Source organism: Urocitellus parryii, chromosome 12 (genome assembly GCF_045843805.1).
Source record: "Urocitellus parryii isolate mUroPar1 chromosome 12, mUroPar1.hap1, whole genome shotgun sequence".
Classification (NCBI taxonomy): domain Eukaryota; kingdom Metazoa; phylum Chordata; class Mammalia; order Rodentia; family Sciuridae; genus Urocitellus; species Urocitellus parryii.
This window is the reverse complement of record NC_135542.1, coordinates 3,994,920-4,014,251: the sequence shown is the minus strand read 5'-3', so window position 1 is coordinate 4,014,251 and position 19,332 is coordinate 3,994,920. Positions and strand designations below refer to the sequence as shown.

The 19,332-nt window shown below is 35.8% G+C and overlaps 2 protein-coding genes across 10 annotated transcripts in view; both read left to right on the top strand.

Moving 5' to 3' along the window:
- Positions 1–12,556, top strand: part of LOC113175883 (E3 SUMO-protein ligase RanBP2) — a 66,652-nt gene extending 54,096 nt beyond the window's left edge. For all 6 annotated transcript variants that reach the window (XM_077791922.1, XM_026380244.2, XM_026380246.2 and 3 more), the window contains 6 exons: positions 5,493–5,697; positions 7,164–7,265; positions 9,084–9,229; positions 10,110–10,383; positions 10,511–10,845; positions 11,377–12,556. In XM_077791922.1, the coding sequence (XP_077648048.1) occupies positions 5,493–5,697; positions 7,164–7,265; positions 9,084–9,229; positions 10,110–10,383; positions 10,511–10,845; positions 11,377–11,682 (1,368 nt within the window). In that variant the 3' untranslated portion in view covers positions 11,683–12,556. The remainder of the gene's footprint in view (positions 1–5,492; positions 5,698–7,163; positions 7,266–9,083; positions 9,230–10,109; positions 10,384–10,510; positions 10,846–11,376) is intronic.
- Positions 12,557–14,584: 2,028 nt separating this feature from the next.
- The window catches only part of Ccdc138 (coiled-coil domain containing 138), a 60,877-nt gene continuing 56,129 nt past the window's right edge, over positions 14,585–19,332 (top strand). For 3 of the 4 annotated variants that reach the window (XM_026380227.1, XM_026380225.2, XM_026380228.2), the window contains exons 1-2: positions 14,585–14,728; positions 16,263–16,320. In XM_026380227.1, coding sequence (XP_026236012.1) covers positions 14,636–14,728; positions 16,263–16,320 — 151 coding nt within the window. In that variant the 5' untranslated portion in view covers positions 14,585–14,635. The remainder of the gene's footprint in view (positions 14,729–16,262; positions 16,321–19,332) is intronic. The other variant, XM_026380229.1, reaches the window with a different exon arrangement.

Below are 19,332 nucleotides of genomic sequence, written 5' to 3'. Positions count from 1 at the left end.
TGTGATACCTTAATTTCTCTCTCATTTTTAAATGGTAGTTTTGCTGGGGATATAGAATTATTGGCTGACTTACTTTCAGCACTTTAAATGTGTTATTCCACTGTTTTCTGACCTCTGATTTCTGATAAGGACGTTGCTATTGATTATATATATATGTAAAATATATTTTAGTTGTTGATGGGTCTTTATTTATATGTGGTGCTGAGAATTGAACCCAGTACCTCAAACATGCTGGGCAAGTGCTCTACCACTGAGTTATGACCCTAGTCCTGCTATTAATCTTACTGAGAATCACTTATGGAATGAGCTTTCTCCTTTCAATAGAGTTCTCTTGGGCTGGGATTGTGGCTCAGTGGTAAAGCCTAGCATGTGTGAGGTACTGGGTTTCATTCTCAGCACCACATAAAAATAAATAAATAAAGTTCAACCAAAAAAAAGAAAGTTCTTAATATTTAGCTTTTAATAGTTTATCTGTGATGAATTTAAGTGTGTATCTTTTTGATTGTATCCATATTGGAGTTCATAAAGACTTTTTGGATATTTTCAGAGGTTATTCAAATGTCCTCCCTTTGTCTCCTTCTGAGTCCCCCATTATGTGTATGTTGGTATGCTTGATGGTATCATGTAGGTCTTTGAAACCTTGTTGAGTTTCTTCCTTGTTGTTTTTTTTTTCATAAGATTTCTCAGACTAGATAATCTCAATTCATTTATCTCTAGCTTATTGATTTATTTTGCCAGTCAGATCTGCTGTTGACCCTCCTAGTGATTTTTTTGATTTTTTTAAAGTAGACTTGACTTTCTGGAGCAGATTTGGGATTATAGGAAGATACCAGAGATATCCAGGAATCTCTTGCCCTCACATACACATTTTTCCTTGTTATCATCCTGTACCATAGGGCCATATTTTTTACAATCGTAGAACTTGTGTTCATGCTTCACCACCAAAGTTTATGGTTTACATTAGGTTTTCCCCCTGTGTTGTACTTTTATGAGTTTGGACAAATGTATAATGAATGACATGTACACCACGATAGTGTCTCACAATATGATTTCACTGTCCTAAAAATTCTTCTGTGCCCTGCCTGATTCCCACCCCAGCTGCCGAGTCACTGCTGAGCCAAAGTGAGGGATGGGTATGGATAGAGAGGAAAAGGAGAGTAGAACAGTACCATAAACCCAGCTTGATTTATTTATTTATTTATTTATTTATTCATTCATTCATTCCTTTTTACAAAAGTTCAAAAATTGTTAAATTTTTGGTTACTTTCTAGGGTTGATGAAGAAGTTGATTTTGATCATCTTTGTTAATGCTTTTCTTGTTTTTATGAAGGGGTATATTTACAATAGCCCTCTTTCTACCATTCCAGAAATGGCAAATAGACTCCTTTATCTTGATCATCCTTCTTTATCCCTTGTTATTTTACTTGAATCTGCTATATCTGGTAATGATTCAGTCTTTTTATTTATTGTAATTATCATGGTTAGATTTAGGTTTATCATTCCTTTTTAGTTGCATGCATCCCTTTTATTTTTCATTACTGTTCTCATTTTTCCTTCCTTTTAAATTGTATTAAATTTTATTAAAAATTCTGGGGAATATTAAATTGTATTAAAAGTTCTGGGGAATATAATTTAAATTGTATTCCCCAGAATTTTTAAAAATTTTATTGTTGTACCATTATTGTGGTATTAGGGATTTAAAAAAAATTTTGTGTACTAGGCAAGTGCTCTGTCACAGAACTACATCACTATTGCTTTTTAAACTTCTCTTTTGAGACAGGGTCTTGCTAAATTGCTTAGGCAATCCTCAGCTTCCTGAGTCATTGGGATTACAGCTGTGTGACACCATACCCACTTGGCAAATGTCTGTTGTATATATTCAGTTTTTAACCTATAACCCTGTTACTGCTTAGCAGTTTCAGGAAATTCTTGTCTACTCTTTGTGTTTTTTATTTTTACATTTACAATCATGTCGTCAGTAAATGTTGACAGCTTTATTTTTTTCCTTCCCAATCTTTATACCTTTTATTTCCTTTATTTATTAAGATTTTTCAGTGTATCTTGTGAATTTCTAGTATATCTTTTGGTATGAGGGGGCAGTCTTGCCTTGCTGTTGTTCTTAATAAGAAAGCTAGTTTCTCATTGTTAAATAGGTTAATGGCAATTGTTTTGGTAGATGTTCTTTATCAAATATAAGAAGTAATTTATGGAGAGTTTTTATCATGAATGGGTGTTGGATATTGGCAAGTGATTTTTCTGCAACTATTGACATATATGAGCTTTTGATTTCTTCTTTGAACAGTTTTATGAGTACATTGGTATAATTGGTTTTCACATGTTCAACCAGCCTTCCATCCTTGGAATAAATCTCACTTGGTTGTGGTATATAATTCTTTTTATAAATTGATTTTTTTTTTCTTTTGGTGTTGTGGATTGAACCCACAGCACCCCACACACACACATTTTTTTTAAAAATTAGTGCATTATAGTTGTGCGTAATGATGGGATATGTTGTTATATATTCATAGATGCATACAATGTAATATAATTTAGCCAATATTACTCTCCAGCAACTATCCACTCCACCATTTCATCTCTTTTCTCTACTGACCTTCCTTTGATTTTTTTAGGAGATTCCCCCTACCTTGACCTTTCTTTTCTTTTTTCCTTCTCTAGTTTCTGCATGTGAGAGGCAGTATACAACACTGAATCTTCTGAGTTTGGCTTACTTCACTTTATATGATAGTCTCTAGTTCCATCCGTTAGGGTAAATTCCGAGGAACCGTAGAGCTGGGTCATGCAGTGGTTCCATGCCTGGTCTTTTAAGGAAACTTTATACTGATTTCCATAGTGGTTATACTAATTTGCAGTCCCACCAACAGTGTAAAGTGTTCCTTTTTCTCTACATTCTCTCCAGCATTTATTATTATTTGTATCCTTATGACTGCTATTCTGACTAGTGTGAAATGAAATCTCAGTGTAGTTTTGATTTGCATTTACCTAACTGCTAATGATGTTGAATCTTATTTCATATATTTGTTGGCATTTGTATTTCTTATTTTGACAAGTGTGTATTTAATCCATTTGCCCATTTATTTGACAATATTATTTGGATTTTGGGTATAAAGTTTTGGTGTAAGATTTTTTTTTGATGTAAAGGCTTTATGTATATTTAACATTAATTCTCCATCAGAAGAGTGGCTAGCAGAGATTTTCATCCAAATATGTAGTTTTCTTTTTACATTTCTAATTGTTTCCTTTGCTGGACGGCAGCTTTTTAATTTGATGCTGTCTTATTTATTAATTCTTGGCATTATTTCATGAAATTTGGGGGTCCTATTGAGAAATTCATTGCCGATGCCTATAAGCTAGAATATTGACTCTGTTTTTTCCTTGGAGTTGCATAGTTTCCTGAACCCACAGCTCTTTTTTTTTTTTTTTTTTTTGATACTGGGTATTGAATTTAGGGGCACTCAACCACTGAGCCACATTCCCAGCCCTATTTTGTGTTTTATTTAGAGACACTGTCTCACTGAATTGCTTAGCAACTCCCTTTTGCTGTGGCTGGCTTTGAGCTCTCAATCCTTTTGCCTCAGCCTTCCGAGTCACTGGGGTAGATTACAAGCATGTACCACTGCACTCACCCACAGCCTTTTTTATCATGTGCTGTACCACTAAGCTACGGCCCCCCAGCCCCTGATTTTATTGAGGATTTTGTTGTTGGATTCATGAGAGAAACTAACTGGTCTAATTGTCCTTTGTTGTAATGTCTGGCTTGGATATTAGGGTGATGCTTTCCTCAAAGGATAAGTTAGGAAGTGTTCCCTCTGCTTCTGTTTCTTCAAAGACATTAGAGAAATTGGTATTTCCTTATTAGATATTTGATGGAATTCACCAGTGAACAACTATCAAAATATGATGTTTTACTGTTAATTCACTGTATTTTTTATTTTATTTTTTTATTAGTTGCTCAAGACAATACAGTGATCTTGACATATCATACATTTGATTCAGATAGGGTATGATTCTCATTTTTCCACGTGTACAGATTGCAGGATCATATTGGTTATACATCCATGTGTATACATACAGCAATCCTAGTGTCAGTTGTATTCTGCTGCCCTCTCTATCCCTCCCTCCCCTCCCTTCCCCTCTCATCACTATTCTCTACCCATTCTACTGTGACACTTATCCCTCTCTCTTTTTTTTCTTCCCTTCCCCCTCACACTGTCCTATATGTATTTTGTGAACCCATGAGGGTCTCATTCCGTCTTCCATGCAATTCCCCTTCTCCCTCCTTTTCCCTCCCTCCTCTTTTCCTTGTTTTGTGGTAATCTTCTCATGCTCTTCCTTCCTACTCTGTTTTGAGTCACCTCCCTTATATCAGAGAAGACATTTGGCATTTGTTTTTTAGGGATTGGCTAACTTCGCTTAGCATAATTTGCTCTAGAATTCACTGTCTTTAATATACATGTACAGGTCTATTCAGGTTATTTCTGCTTGTACACATTTTGGTAGATTGCGACTTTTAAGGAATCAATCTAATCAAATTTGTAGACATAGTGCTGTGCATGATATTCCTTTTTTTTTTTTCTGTTACTGTCCATGGGATAATTAGTTTTGAGTCCTATTCCATTTCTGATGTGATTTCTCTCTTTTGTTAATGATTTCAAGTTTAATTCCATTTTAGTTTGAGAGTGTGCTCTGTGTGGTTTCTATTCTTTTAAATGATCTCTTTTTCTTTTTTATGTGATGCTGGGTAGCGAACCCAGGGCCTTATGCTTGTTAGTCAAGTGTTCTATTCTACCATTGAACCATAGGTGAGCCCTAGCACATGGTCTTTTCTTGGTAAATGTTCTGTGTAAGCTTTTGAAGAATGTGTATTTTACTATCATTGGATGAATAGTCTGTAAAATTTATTTCTCTTTCTATAGTTTTCATTGTAAAATTCCCATTTGGTTCTTTTTAATAATTCTGTTTCTTTACTGAGAACATCTATGTTTTCACTTAAGAGTGTCCTTGCTTTTTGGAACATTGTCATAATAGCTTCCTTAAAGCCTGATTTGGATAGTTCTATCACATGAGTCATTTGATGAGCATTACCACTTCTGGTCAAAGAGAGCTGGCTTGAGACTTTTTTATGTGTGTGCCATCCATCGGCAGTTCTACTTTATTCAATTATTGTAACACCAGGCTGGAGTATAGGAGAGACAGAAAAAATTTCTACACTGATGTCACGAACAAATTTCCTTTCTGGTTCTAAGATACTTAATTATCCTATGTTTATCCACCTTTCAGAGCCTTCTTATAGAGATGCTGTACATATTTCAGTCCAGGTATCTGGTTGTAGGTTTGGGGAAGGAGAGGGTGAAGTGTGCTTAATCCATCTTGTCCAGAAGTCCAAGTCCTCCCTTTCTTATAAAATAGGTTATGTGATCCTTTTTGTAAGTCAGTTTTTAATGGCATAATATTGTGTTATTTCCTATTTGCAGAAATCCCAGAGTGAGGAAATAACTAGCACAACTGACAGTGTGTATACAGGTGGGACTGAAGTGACTGCAGCATTTTTCTGTAAATCTGAAGAACCTGATTCTGTGGACAAACCTATTAGTTCATCATCTGTTTCCTCTGGAACTGTGGACAAACCTGTAGATTTGTCTACTAGAAAGGAAAGTGATACAGAATCTACAAGTCAAGGTAAAACTTGATATGTGTCTATAATCATGTATTATGTAAAAGTTACACCTGTATATTTGAGAAGATAGAAGTTTAAAGGGGCATAAGATATCAGTAATACTAAGAAGGAAAATATTGCTTTCCCAACAATGAACATAAGTATGTATCTCTATTGTTAGGCCTCTGATTATAGGGACATTGTGACCTGTTTGCCTGAACATAAAAAATAATAGTTTACTTACATGGTGATTTTCTTTGTGTTAATATTGCTTGATAGTTAGTATTGCTCAAGCTTACCCAGAGTATTTTAGTTATACATGAATTGTAGATATAACAGGGGCTTAAATTTTTTATGATTCTACTTAAATATCTGTATTTTTTTTTTAAATTTGTTTTTTAGTTTTTTTAGGTGGACACAATATTTTATATTTATGTGGTGCTGAGAATCGAACCCAGTGCCTCACGCATGCTAGGCGAGTGCCCTACCACTTGAGCCACATCCCCAGCCCCAAATAGCTCTATTTTTATAAACCTCAAAGCTTGGTAAATTATTTAATTATAGTAACTAATGTTTGGTATTGCTTTCTTCCTGTTTTTCCATTTTAATTATTTATTTTTTTGAGGTGGAGGAAGTGTCTCTGAAAATTGTATTGCTTTATATGTGGTGCATAATTTTTCCCCCCTAAAAGGAGTTCTAAATAAGTCACAAATATTACATTTATTGGCACTTTAGAGTTTTACTATGTATTTTACTATGGTAGAATAGGAAGGTAAATTTACACCTAAAACCTCTGTATTTTCAGATGAGTGAGTAAGGTATAGTGACTCAGAGATAATATAGAATTCAGATGCCCCCAAACTTCTGATGATCAAATGTAAATGTGAACTTTTTTTGTAATACAGAACACAAAACATTTTTTGTACAGATGTTTCCTAAAATCCTGCCCTTGATTGCTTGTTTTAGCAACCTTTTGTAAAAAGACTTCACAAAGCAGAAATTGTATCGTTATGTTATCTAGCTTAAGATAAATAGATCACCACCTCATTAATTTTGGGGGTAGAGGTTGGTACCAGGGATTGAACTCAGGGGCACTTAACCACTGAGCCACATCCCCAGCCCTATTTTTCATTTTAGAGACAGGGTCTCACTGAGTTGCTTAACACCTCGATTTTGCTGAGGCTGGCTTTGAACTCGCCATCCTCCTGTCTCAGCCTCTGGAGCCGCTAGGATTATAGGTGTGCACCACTGTGACTGGTTTCCTTAATAATTTGGGGGCATGCATTTGGTGTAGTATTGTATTCATTGTGAATATCACCTGTAAACTTAATATTACCGAAGAAGCTCAAAATTGGATGTATAGTTTTCCAAAATGTACAATTTACCAAAATATAGAAGCTAAACCCCTTTATCCTTGGTAAGTCCTACTATTCTTTTCATGTTTATACATCTTAACTGAAATAGTAAAATGTTCTTTTTCTTTTGTCAGTGGAAAGTAAAACAGTTTCATTTGGATTTGGAGGTGGTACAGGACTGTCATTTGCAGATTTGGCTTCTAGTAATTCTGGGGATTTTGCTTTTGGTCCTAAAGGTAAGATCAGGATGTGATTTTAATCATCATGTTACAGAAGCACAACTAAAAGAACCAGTCCTTTTGTTAGTGTTGTAACTAAAGTAACACTTCCCCATTTGTTTATAGTGTTCTCATAATGAAGGGTTTCTAGGTTTAATTTTTTTAAAATTTATGGTAATGGAGATTGAACCTGGGGCTACTCTACCACTGAGTCTACATCGCCCACCCACCCCCACCCTTTTTAAAATTTTTATTTTGAGGCAGAGTCTCACTAAGTTGCCAAAGCTGTTCTTATACCTTTGATCCTCCTGCCTCAGCATTCCCAGTCATGGATTATATATCTGCATGACCACACTTCACTTACATTTCCTTACTAATAGTATAACCATAAGAATTTTTTAAATTTTGTATAAGGTGTTCTAATGGTCTTCCCTGTACTGAAATGCAGAACTATTAACTATATGTACTTTTAGATTTGATTTGTTGATATTTCAACAAATCCCCCCTACTCCCTCCCACCCCTTAAGGTGCTAGAGCCCCACACATGGTAGGCAAACACTCTCCCACTAAGTCCTATCTCCCTCCCTAAATCTGCATTTTTTAAGGAGATGATTTGGATTTCAGTATTAGGGTTGTGCTAATTTATGCTGCTAAAATAAGTATAAATGATGTGCCTTTTCATCTTTATCAGTTATGTTTCTACTTTTAATCCCTTTTGGTAACATTTCTATAAAATAGTACACTTGTAAAAGTGATTTCATCATTGTATCGAGTTAATTAGCATAAGGCAGTTCATTTTATTTTCTCATTCTTAGTGTCTTTCATATCTGTGGTTATAGCACTATCTAAATTGTTCTTGTATAGATGTTTGATTTGTTGAGTAAATTTTATTGAAGGCATATGCTTATATGATTAATGCAATTCAAATGACTAATATTCCCACATATTTATACTTTGTTCACAGCTTCTGCTTCTTTTAGGAAGAGTAAACTACTTTGGGATATGGTGATACATTAGAATTTATGGCTTCCCTGATAACAAGTTTCTTTATTTTTGTTTTAACCAAATAGCCTAAAGTTAAAGGCTTAGCAAATATAGCAAGGTAGTGGGTGCAGTTATCTGCAAACAAATGCCAAAAGAAAATTGTTGTGTTTACTGCTTATTACTCAATATAACCAAGTACACAACTGTACACTAACTTGTAAATTAGGAAAAACACCAGGAGAGAGCCTTGTAAATAAGCCTTACCCACCACGGTTTCTCCTCACCATCACTTCTCCTTTTTAGTGAGATCATTCACCAATCTCTCTTTCCTTCCCTCCCCCTTCCCCTTCTCCTTTGCTTTTTTTTTTTCTTCTGTATTGAATGCTTGGTTTAATTTAGGATGTACTTGTTATAATAATTGAAAGTATAAATTCCCTGCAGTTTTGCCTGTGAATTGAACTTGCCAGAATATTTTAAACTTTTTTTTGGGGGGAAAGGGAGATGATGCTTTACCACTTTACCCAGGGATGCTTTACCCCTGAGCTCCGTCCCCAGCCTCCCCCCCCTCCCCCCACCTCTTTCTTTCTTAATTTTAAAACAGGATCTCACTAAATTACTTAGGGCTTCACCAGATTGTGGAGATTGGCTTGGAAGTTGCAGTCCTCTTACCTCAACATCCCAAACTGCTGGGATTACAGGCGTGTGCTACCCTGCCTGGCGTATTTTAAACATTTTAAATAGATGTGTCCTATTGTTGGAAATGATAATGTTGCATTGATAATCTAAAAGTGGGATTTTAAAAATCTTTAAAAAGTAGATTACACAGTTTACATATCCTAATTTATTCCTCAGATAAAAATTTCCAGTGGGCAAATACTGGAGCAACTGTGTTTGGAACACAATCAACCAGTAAAGCTGGTGAAGATGAAGATGGTAGTGATGAAGAAGTAGTTCATAATGAAGATATTCATTTTGAACCAATAGTGTCATTACCAGAGGTAAATGTCAGGGAATGAAAATTTTACTAATAAGTTAATTTTCATATTAAGCTTAAAAAATTACCCTGGATTGATTTGTAGGACTATTGCTGTTTATATTTCCTTCAGGATACTTATTATGTGAAATAGTAGCTCTATTTGTTCGATATCAGTTTTTGTTTTTGGTACTGGGGGTTTAACCAAGGAATGTTTTGCCATTAAGCTACATCCTCAGCCCCCCCCCCCTTTTTTTTGAAACAGGGTCTCGCTAAGTTGCTTGGTTCTCACTAAATTGCCAGGGCTGGCCTTGAACTTGGAATCCTTTTGCCTCAGCCTCTTGAGTCACTGGGATTACAGGCATGCACCACCACTGTACCTGGTTTAGGCATTCAGCTTTTAAGTATATTTTTGTTTTTTTCCTTGTTTTTCAGTTTTTGCAGTGCTGGGGGTTGAATCCAAGGACCTCAAACATGCTACACAGTACTCTATTACAGATCTATACTGAACCCTCTTTTTTTAAGTTTGTATATAAATTTTGCTTTGTAATTAGTATATGCAGTTGTTGAGAAGAAATTTTTTTTTTCATATATTATTAGAATATCATGTTTGTTTTTATACTGAATTCTGGGGACAAAATAATTTCCTTACTTGCTAACATCATTTTAGTAAAAAGTAACAACCTTCACAGTTTTGGACAAGAATGTTGTTTTAGGAAAATTATTTTGTCATTTTCTTAACCTCAGTCAGTAGTTAATATTTCTTTTCAAGAACCAGAACTTTCTGTAACTTAACCTATAAAGGAAAAAAATTTTAATGTCCTTACAAAGAAAATATGTTAAAAGAATTTGGATTTTTGGAATTATAAGCATCAGCTTATAGATAATTTCATCTTTTTTAATAGGTAGAAGTAAAATCTGGAGAAGAAGATGAAGAAATTTTGTTTAAAGAGAGAGCTAAACTTTATAGGTGGGATAGAGATGTCAGTCAGTGGAAGGAGCGGGGTGTTGGAGATATAAAGATTCTTTGGCATACAATGAAGAATTACTATCGGATCCTAATGAGAAGAGACCAGGTGTTTAAAGTGTGTGCAAACCATGTTATCACCAAAACAATGGAATTAAAACCCCTAAATGTTTCAAATAATGCTTTAGTTTGGACTGCTTCAGATTATGCTGGTGAGTTTCTAACTTTAAATGTAAATATTCTTTCTTTTTTTTCCTTTTTGGACTTTTCTAAAATCCATAACAAACGTAAAACAATTTATAAGTTATGCGAATACCCTTGTAACTTTTTTCCTAATAGATGGAGAAGCAAAAGTGGAGCAACTTGCAGTGAGATTTAAAACAAAAGAAATGGCTGAGTCTTTTAAGAAAAAATTTGAAGAATGTCAGCAAAATTTATTGAAACTCCAGAAAGGACAGGTGTCTCTGGCAGCAGAGTTATCAAAGGAGACAAATCCTGTGGTATTTTTTGATGTTTGTGCGGATGGTGAACCTCTGGGACGTATAACCATGGAATTATTTTCAAACATTGTTCCTCAAACTGCTGAGAACTTCAGAGCACTGTGCACTGGAGAGAAGGGCTTTGGTTTTAAGAACTCCATTTTTCACAGAGTAATTCCAGATTTCGTTTGCCAAGTAAGTATTAACTACCTATCATAATTGAAATAAAAAACAGTACACACCACATAACTTGGGAAGTTTGCATTTTTCTTCTTGACCTCATTGATTGTGTATTTTTTTTTAATATTTTTTTCTTCATTGTAAATGGACACAATACCTTTATTTTTTATTTTTATGTGGTGCTGAGGATCGAACCCAGTGCCTCAGATGTGTGAGGTGAGCACTTTACCACCGAGCTACAACCCCAGTTCCATCTTGTAGTTTTCTTAAGATTTCTTTAGCTTTCCCAAATAACAGTTGTCATCACCACTGACTCCCTAACTCTGCCCAGAACTTTCAAACTTAAATTTTTAACACTTGAACTGTGCTGGAAACAGGGTAGAGAAGAGAACTTTTCATTTTTTAATCTTCATTCAAAAATAAATCTTAAGTTTCAAGATGCATTCTTAAGGAAACTGGATGGTCAGGATTTATTCTGCAGTGACAACTTCTGTGTGTATTTAATGTTTTACTCAGGATTCCTATTAATTGAAATCTTTTTTTCAGGGGGGAGATATCACCAAACATGATGGAACAGGAGGACAGTCCATTTATGGAGATAAATTTGAAGATGAAAACTTTAATGTGAAACATACCGGTCCTGGCTTACTCTCTATGGCCAATCGAGGCCGGGATACTAATAATTCTCAATTTTTTATAACATTGAAAAAAGCAGAACATTTGGACTTTAAGCATGTAGTATTTGGGTTTGTTAGGGATGGCATGGATACTGTGAAAAAGATTGAATCATTTGGTTCTCCCAAAGGATCTGTTAGTCGAAGAATTAGTATCATAGAATGTGGACAGATATAAAATCATTGTTTTTCATAGTAAATTTTAATCTGTATAAGCAGTCTAATTGAAGCTTAGCTGTTACAGACAATATGGTAATTATGTTCAGCTTTTGAAAATGAACGTTTCCAATGTATAAATGTAAAATTGCAGCTTATAGCTGTTGTCACTTTTTAATGTGTTATAATTGACCTTGCATGGTGTGAAATAAAAGTTTAAACACTGGTGTATTTCAGGTGTACTTGTGTTTATGTACTCCTGATATCTGTATTAAAATGGAATAATAATTAATCTTGTTATAAGCAATAGACCTTTGCAGACTATTGAAGGAATATGATATATGCAGCTTAATTTTAGTTTCTTTAGAGATATATTTGGACTTTTTGCATGGATATATTTACCATTTGAATAAAGGGACCACACTTGGATAATTTAATTTTAGATCTGAATTATATTTGGTAATCTTAACTATTGGTGAGTTCCCTTATGCATAGAGATTCGTTTATGAATGGATAGAGCCACAGAAGATATTTAACCAAAGTGCTCTTCAATAATCTTTACACCTCTTGTATAGTTACAAATTAAATTTTAGAGCACCCTCTTAAAATCTGTAGCTTCCTGTGCCCTTTCAAAGGTAATGATTTTACATTTGAAACAAGTTGACTATTAGTTGTTTTTTTTTTTTTTTTTAAACTTTTCTGTCATCTGTCTCTACTACCTCAGAAACTTCAGCTTGGTCCTGATGATAGAATTGAATTTTTTCTTGTGATAAAGTATGAATATTTTCAAAAGGTCTATACGATGTTATTTGGTTAAAGATTTGCTTTATACTAGATTGTTGCAGTACCTTTTTCTGATGAATTTTGTAGCAGAAATAAAGTGACAATTGATAATAGCCATGACATTTTAAACATTCATTACTTGTGCATCTGTTCATTTTAGTACTAGATGTAAGGAGGACAAGTAAAGAAAGATCTGTACTATAAACTGCCACATAATTTTCACAAGTTTGATACACAACAAATTTGGGGGGAGATGTTTTGTGTCAAAAGGAAGTGTAACCAAACTGCTAAAAAAAAAAAAAAAGAGAGATGTTCTTACTGGCTTACTTAATGTAGAACTACAAAGAATTTTATTATAGCACAATTTTTTTTTATATTGCAATCATGGATATTGACTCCCTTCTATACTTCCATTTTTTTTTTCCAGTGAAAATACCTCATTTTGTTTAGTGAGGAAAGACAGGTTTACTCCCTATTGTTTGGTGATTTAGAAATAAGTTATCCTGCAGTGAATACCTGTGAAACCTTCTGTCAGAGATGAGGGCAGGGATGTGATAGATGGTTTGTGAACACCAGCATTTACATCACTAAATCTTCTTGGTCACAAAGCCAGATACCTAAAATCAACCTCAAGATTTATTAGTTGAATTACTGCAACTTTCAAGGGAACCATAGACTACATACTGTATGTACATTTACTATTTAGAATTGGTTTCTTTGGAAACCTATGTAATATAAATTGATGTAAAAAGTGTATTGTAATTTTTTTCAGCTAAGACAGTTAATGCTGTCATGATTTCAGAAAAAATTCTAAGTAAATACAAGCTATTTTAAAGAGAGTTTTTATCGATTTTCATGCTGTCCTAAAGCATTAAAGTTATAATTATAAGCTTTAAGGATTTTGACCAAAAACTTGACAGAGTGATATATAAACTGAGTTTTCCAGTATTGGTATTCCAGAGATACTTAAAAGTGGCTTCAGGCATTTATAAGAACATCTTTGTGTTATAATTCAGGAAAGAACTTTGTGGTTTCTATTAAACACTAATAGGGTATTAAGCCTATAATGTGTATTTTTTTTCAAACTTGCTGGATTTTATATTGTCTCATTAAAATCTGCTTAAAGATAGAATAAAGTAATTCATTATGCATTTTAAGCAATACTTTATGGCAAAATTGAGTATTGGTTTATTTAGATAAGAACTAAAAAATACTTTGCTAAAGTATTGCTGTTATAAAATCTTGGCATTTGAGACTTTAATCCAGAGTATTAAGTTGTTAGTTCAGAAATGTAGTTGACAATCAGTTTATAAAAGGGGTTACACTAGTAAAATTGTTTCAATGAGGCCCGGCTCGGGAGGCTGAGGCAGGAGGATTACAAGTTCAAAGCCAGCCTCAGCATAAACCAGGCCCTACTCAACTCAGTGAGACCCTGTCTCTAATTGAGTTCAATTCCCTGTACCCCTCCAAAAATTAAGTGTTAAAAACAACTGTCGGCCTCAGTCAGTCTCTATTAAATAACGTTTCTTAGGTTGATATATCATTGAGCACCCGTGACATGCACACTGTTGTGGGTACTGGGGAAAGCTGGTTTTATTTTGTGTTTTAAAGTAGTACATGTTTTCCTGGAGTTTACATTCTTTGTGATATCCTGTTATACCACAAGCAGAACACAGGGAAAGCGGAGGTTTCTGTGTGAAGCGTTCTACTATATTCTTGATAATTTTGTATGACAGCAAAAGCCAGTTCCTATGAAAAGGCAGGTGTTCTTTGTGGGTGCACACGCTCACCAAATGTGCTTAGGGGCCAGGGGCCTCTGCAGTTGTGTTCCAAGCCTCTAGCACTGAGGCCAGGGTATGGTGCCCAGAGCCTGGACGACTGGGCAGGGCAGGTACCACGCTACTTATTACTCATCAACTTCCCCGTAGAAAATCAAACGTTTGTAACGTGAGGACAACTCGGCGAGGTCCAGCCTCTTGCAGGGCCAAAGTGCCTCAAGACACCAGTGGGACACAAAGCCCACCTTTTAGCCCCGTGCAGTCCTCCACCCGACAGCCCACCCGACTGCCTGGCGTGCCCCGGGGGCGGGGCTCGTGCGTCAGGACGCACGTGCGGTGCGCGAGCCCCGCCCCCGAGCCGGACCGCAGGTTTGAGCGCGTTTCCCCGGGAGACCGCCGAGATCGTGGCGCGCCATGGAGCCCCGGGTCGTGAAGCCACCAGGGCAGGATTTTATAGTGGAGCGTCTCAAAAGTCGGTACGGTCTCGGGGGCAGCTGCTCCGGACAGGTGAGGGCGCCTTCCCTCTGTCCGCGGTGGTCTCCGGGTGTCGTTCGGCTGCTGTGAAGCCGCAGCCCAGCTCCGCCGGTGATTCGCCGGGGCGCGGGCCTCTCCGCGGGCAGGCCCCGAGGGCTCCGGGGTGCTCTGCGCCGGCGCGCGGACTTGACCAAAGCCACCCAGGAAAGAGAAGCTTTCCCCCAAAAGAAAGCCACCCAGAGCTTTTTGCAAGGTTCATGTCATCCAAAGCGTGATAGAGCACCGTGGAAAGTGTGGTTGAACTTTTGTTTGCAGTAACGTGGGTGAAGCAGGGGTAAAGGATTTAAATTGGAGGGGGGTGGTACCAGGGGTTGAACTAAGGGGCATTAACCACTGAGCCAGGTCCACAGCCCTGCCTTGTGTTTTATCTAGAGACAGGGTCTCACTGAGTCGCTTAACGACTCGCTTTTGCTGAAGCTGGCTTTGAACTCGAGATCCTCCTGCCACCGCGCCTGGCAACAATTTAATTTTGAAAAAATACTTATTATTATGAAGTATTTTCAAACTTATAAAAAATAAAATTGCAAGAGTGGTGCGAAGAATTCTTGTAGCCTTCATTTGAATTCACCTGTTAACATTTTGCCACATTTGCTTTACCATTCTCTCCTCTCCTCTATACCTCCTCACGTGCACATTTTCCCGCAGGAGCTATTTGAGAGTAATTTGGTTGTATCATGTTCCTTTGCCCCTAAATAAATTTTTTCTTCCTGTGCATGAGGGCATTTTTAAAAATAACCCATATAGTATTTTCAGAAAACTTAGCATTTCTACAATAATACTGTGTAATCTGTAGTTCATACTCAAACTTTACCAATTCTGTTCTTGGCAGAAGTTTTTCTCCCCTGGTACAGAGCCAGTCTAAGAATGAACATGGCATTTGGTTGTTTCTGTTACCTTTCACAGGGAACAGGTTCCCAGTTTTTGCTTTTCTTAACATTGATGCTTTTGAAAAGACCACTGCTTATTAGAATGTCCCACAATTTTGGATGTGTCTGATGTATCCCTCCTGGTTAGATTCCCATTATACATTCCCAGCAGGAATAGGACATAACTGATGTGTGGGCTGCTTAGATGAATCAAGGGGTACATTATGGTGGTTTGTCCCGTTGATGATGTTAACTTGAATCATTTGGTTAGGATGGTGTCTTCTAGATTTCTCCACTTTAACCTTTATAATTTTTACCTTTATAATTAAACATAATTTGTGGGGAAATATATATGTTTTTTTTTCTTTTTCTTTTTTGTTGTTTTGGTACTGGAGATTGAACTTTGGGGTGCTTCACCACTGAGCCACATCCCAGCCCTTTTTATTTCTTGTTTTGAGACAGTCTCACTAAGTTGCTTATGGCCTCATAAAATTGCTAATGCTGGCCTTGAAATTGTGATCCACCTGAGTCTTCTGAATTACTGGTATGTACCACTGCGTTTGGCTGTGGGGAAATATTTTAAGACAGTAAATAGATTATTAGTATACAAATTAAGCATATCTTTTTTCTTTTTTTTTTAGTATGATTTTTCAAATTTTGATCAGGCTAAATATAAGACAAGATCTATAACTTCCCCAGGTAAGCTAATAAAATATTTTGCATATTTTTAGTTTTTAACAAATTCAATTTGAGAGACTTTTTTAAAAAATATTGTTTAGATTTGTAGTTAGTGCTAGATATCTTGTGATACCAAGATTTATTTTTTTCATTACCTCTGGTAATGAACTAATAGTAACCATAATTGCGGGGAAGGAGGTGGCAAATGTTTAAGGTGTCTTTAAAATTCAAATGTTTTGTTTTTAATTTTTTTTTTTTAGTATAACAGTATGTCTATCATTGAAGATGTTAAGAATTAATCGGACTATGTTAGAAAAAGAAAACTAATAGCTACTTTTTAGACATAAACTTTTCTGAGTTGTTAGGATAGTAATTTAATAATCACTGTAGGAGGTATGTATCAAATAAATATACTTGGAAAAAATAATTATACTATGGGATTGAGTTGGTTGTAATAGTCTGAGATGTTAAGTCCGTTTGATGTATTCTAATGTTTCTCAGTTGATTGGGGGGCGGAGTTCTGAAAGATTTATCTGTTGGTAAATTAAGGTATTGAAGTCATCCACTATTATTGTATTGAGGCTGGCTGGTTTGAGGCTGGTCTCTCCCTATAAGTCCTGCAATTTGTTTTATAAAATTGGGTTCTATGACATTGGTACATCTGTATTTACAACGATTATATCATCTTGATGGATTATTCCTTTTATCAGAGTATAGGACCTTCTTTGTCTCTCATGACTGATTTGAGGTCAGTTTGTTGGATGTAAGCCTGACTACTCTTGCTTGCTTTAAGATTCCATTTGATGGGATTTACATTCTCCATCCTTTCATCTTCAGTTTATGAATGTCTTTGGTAGTGAAGTGGATTTCTTGCAATAGTAACTGAATGGGCCCCACTTTTTAATCCTATCAGCTAGTCTGTGTCTTTTTTTTTTAAGATGGACACAATATCTTTATTTATTTTATTTATCTTATGTGGTGCTGAGGATCGAACCCAGTGCCTCACATGTCCAAGGCAAGCGCTGTACCGCTGAGCTGAGCTACAACCCCAGTCCCTAGTCTGTGTCTTTTAATCAGATAATTCACATCATTTACATTAATAGTTATATTGAAACTGTATTGAAAGAAATATACTAGTTTCTTTCATTTGTTTTCTTTGGTTGAAAATTTTGTGTTCATTTCTTTCTTATTTATCTTAAGAGTTTTTGTTGATTTACTGATATAGTCATATTTGATTTTTGCATATCCCTCTTTTGTTTAGCCTTTCTAGTGAGATCTGTTTTTTCCTATTCTTTTGTGGTTGTGTTTTCTGGTTCTTCATCTGAGTGTAGTATTCTGTATTGCTGGTTTAGTAGTCATGAATTCTTTTAGTTCATGCTTTCCTTATCTTTTTTTTTTTTTTTTTAAATTCTGAAAGATTCTGAAAGATAAATGCTGGATGTAGTAATTTACCTTGGCAGTTATTTTCTTCCAGGTCTTGAAATATATCAGTCCATGCCCTCCTGGCCTTTAGTTTTTGTTGAGAAATCTGCTATTGTTCTGATGAGTTTGCCTTTATAAATTATTTAGTGCTTTTCTCTTGCAGCTTTTAATAGTCTTTTTTTGTTCTGTATTTTTTGGCATTTTAACTATAATATTCATGGAGAGGTTCTTTTCTGGTCATGTTTTCTGCTGTTATTTCAGTGAGTGAGTTTTGTATGCCTTTTGCTCGTATCTCTACTCCTTCCTCTTAAGTTTGATCTTTTATGTTGTTCCAGAGCTTTTGTGTGAACATACTGTTCTGTAGTTTCTTGGTACCCTTTCCTTATTACTGTGTGAATGTTCTAGTTCATATACCTTGTCTTCAAGGTCTGAAATTTTGTCTTCTGCTTGGTTTAGTCTATTGGTGAGACTTGGAACTGGGGATTTTATTTTGATTTAGTGAAAGTTTTATTTCCAAGATTGCAATTTGGTTCTTTCCCAGAATCTCTCTTTATTAAATTGTTCTTTCATATTGCATTGTCTTCTTTAATTCATTCAGCTGCTTATTTGTGTCTTCGTTTAATTCATTTGATCATTTAAAAATATTTTTAGTTTTAGAAGGACACAATACCTTTATTTTATTTATTTATTTTTATGTGGTGCTGAGGATGGAACCCAGTGCCTCACATGTACAGGGCAAGCGCTCTACCACTGAGCTACAACCCCAGCCCTCATTTGATCATTTTAATGATCAGGTTTTAAACTACTTTGTTCCAGCATTTCATCTACATTTATACTTACAGATTCGGTTCCTGGGGAGTTAAGAACTTGTTTCTGTGTTGAGACTTGGATGTGTTGGGCTTGTGATCTCTTTCACTATTATGTGAGGGTCTTCTTAGCGAGAAATCATCTTTCTACGTTGTGGCCTGTGTAGTGTTGAGATTCATTCCAAGTGGAGTTTACATTGTAGTTTCCCTGCAGCTCTTTAGACTGTGTTTGGTGGAGTTTGAGTACTTTGTCAGAACTTGAGGGATTCATTTATTTTGTAGGCCTTCTGTGAGTGGAGTCCCACTGCTAGTTCAGGCAAGTATGATATAATCAGTGGAGTATATAAAGTATACTTTCCACGGCTGTTTCTCTAGCATTTGTTAGCACAGTACAATGTAAGAGGGCTTGCATGTGGCCCCTTATTGGGGGCATGGTCACAACAGTTATGTTTATTCGTCTGTTGTTGCTAAGGGAGTGTAATAGTCTTCAGCCCACTCCTGTCATCTTGCATACTTACGGCCAGGTTGTCTGCTGGGTGTTTTTCTCTAACGTCTTTTTTAAGTTGAGGTATCCATCAAAGTTTGAGCAAGACCCAGTCCTGGATAGACAAAGGTACAGTTTCTCTCAACTAGGTCAGAATTAAAAGTTCAGTGTCAAAGCCATCTATCCAGTATGTTCAAGGTGCTTAGTTTATTCCATAGCACTGATTTGAGAGGAGAAAATGACCACCAGTAACAGTGGACAACTTGAAAGCAAACCATATATTAACATAAAATAAAAATATATTTTAAAAAGAACCTCTAC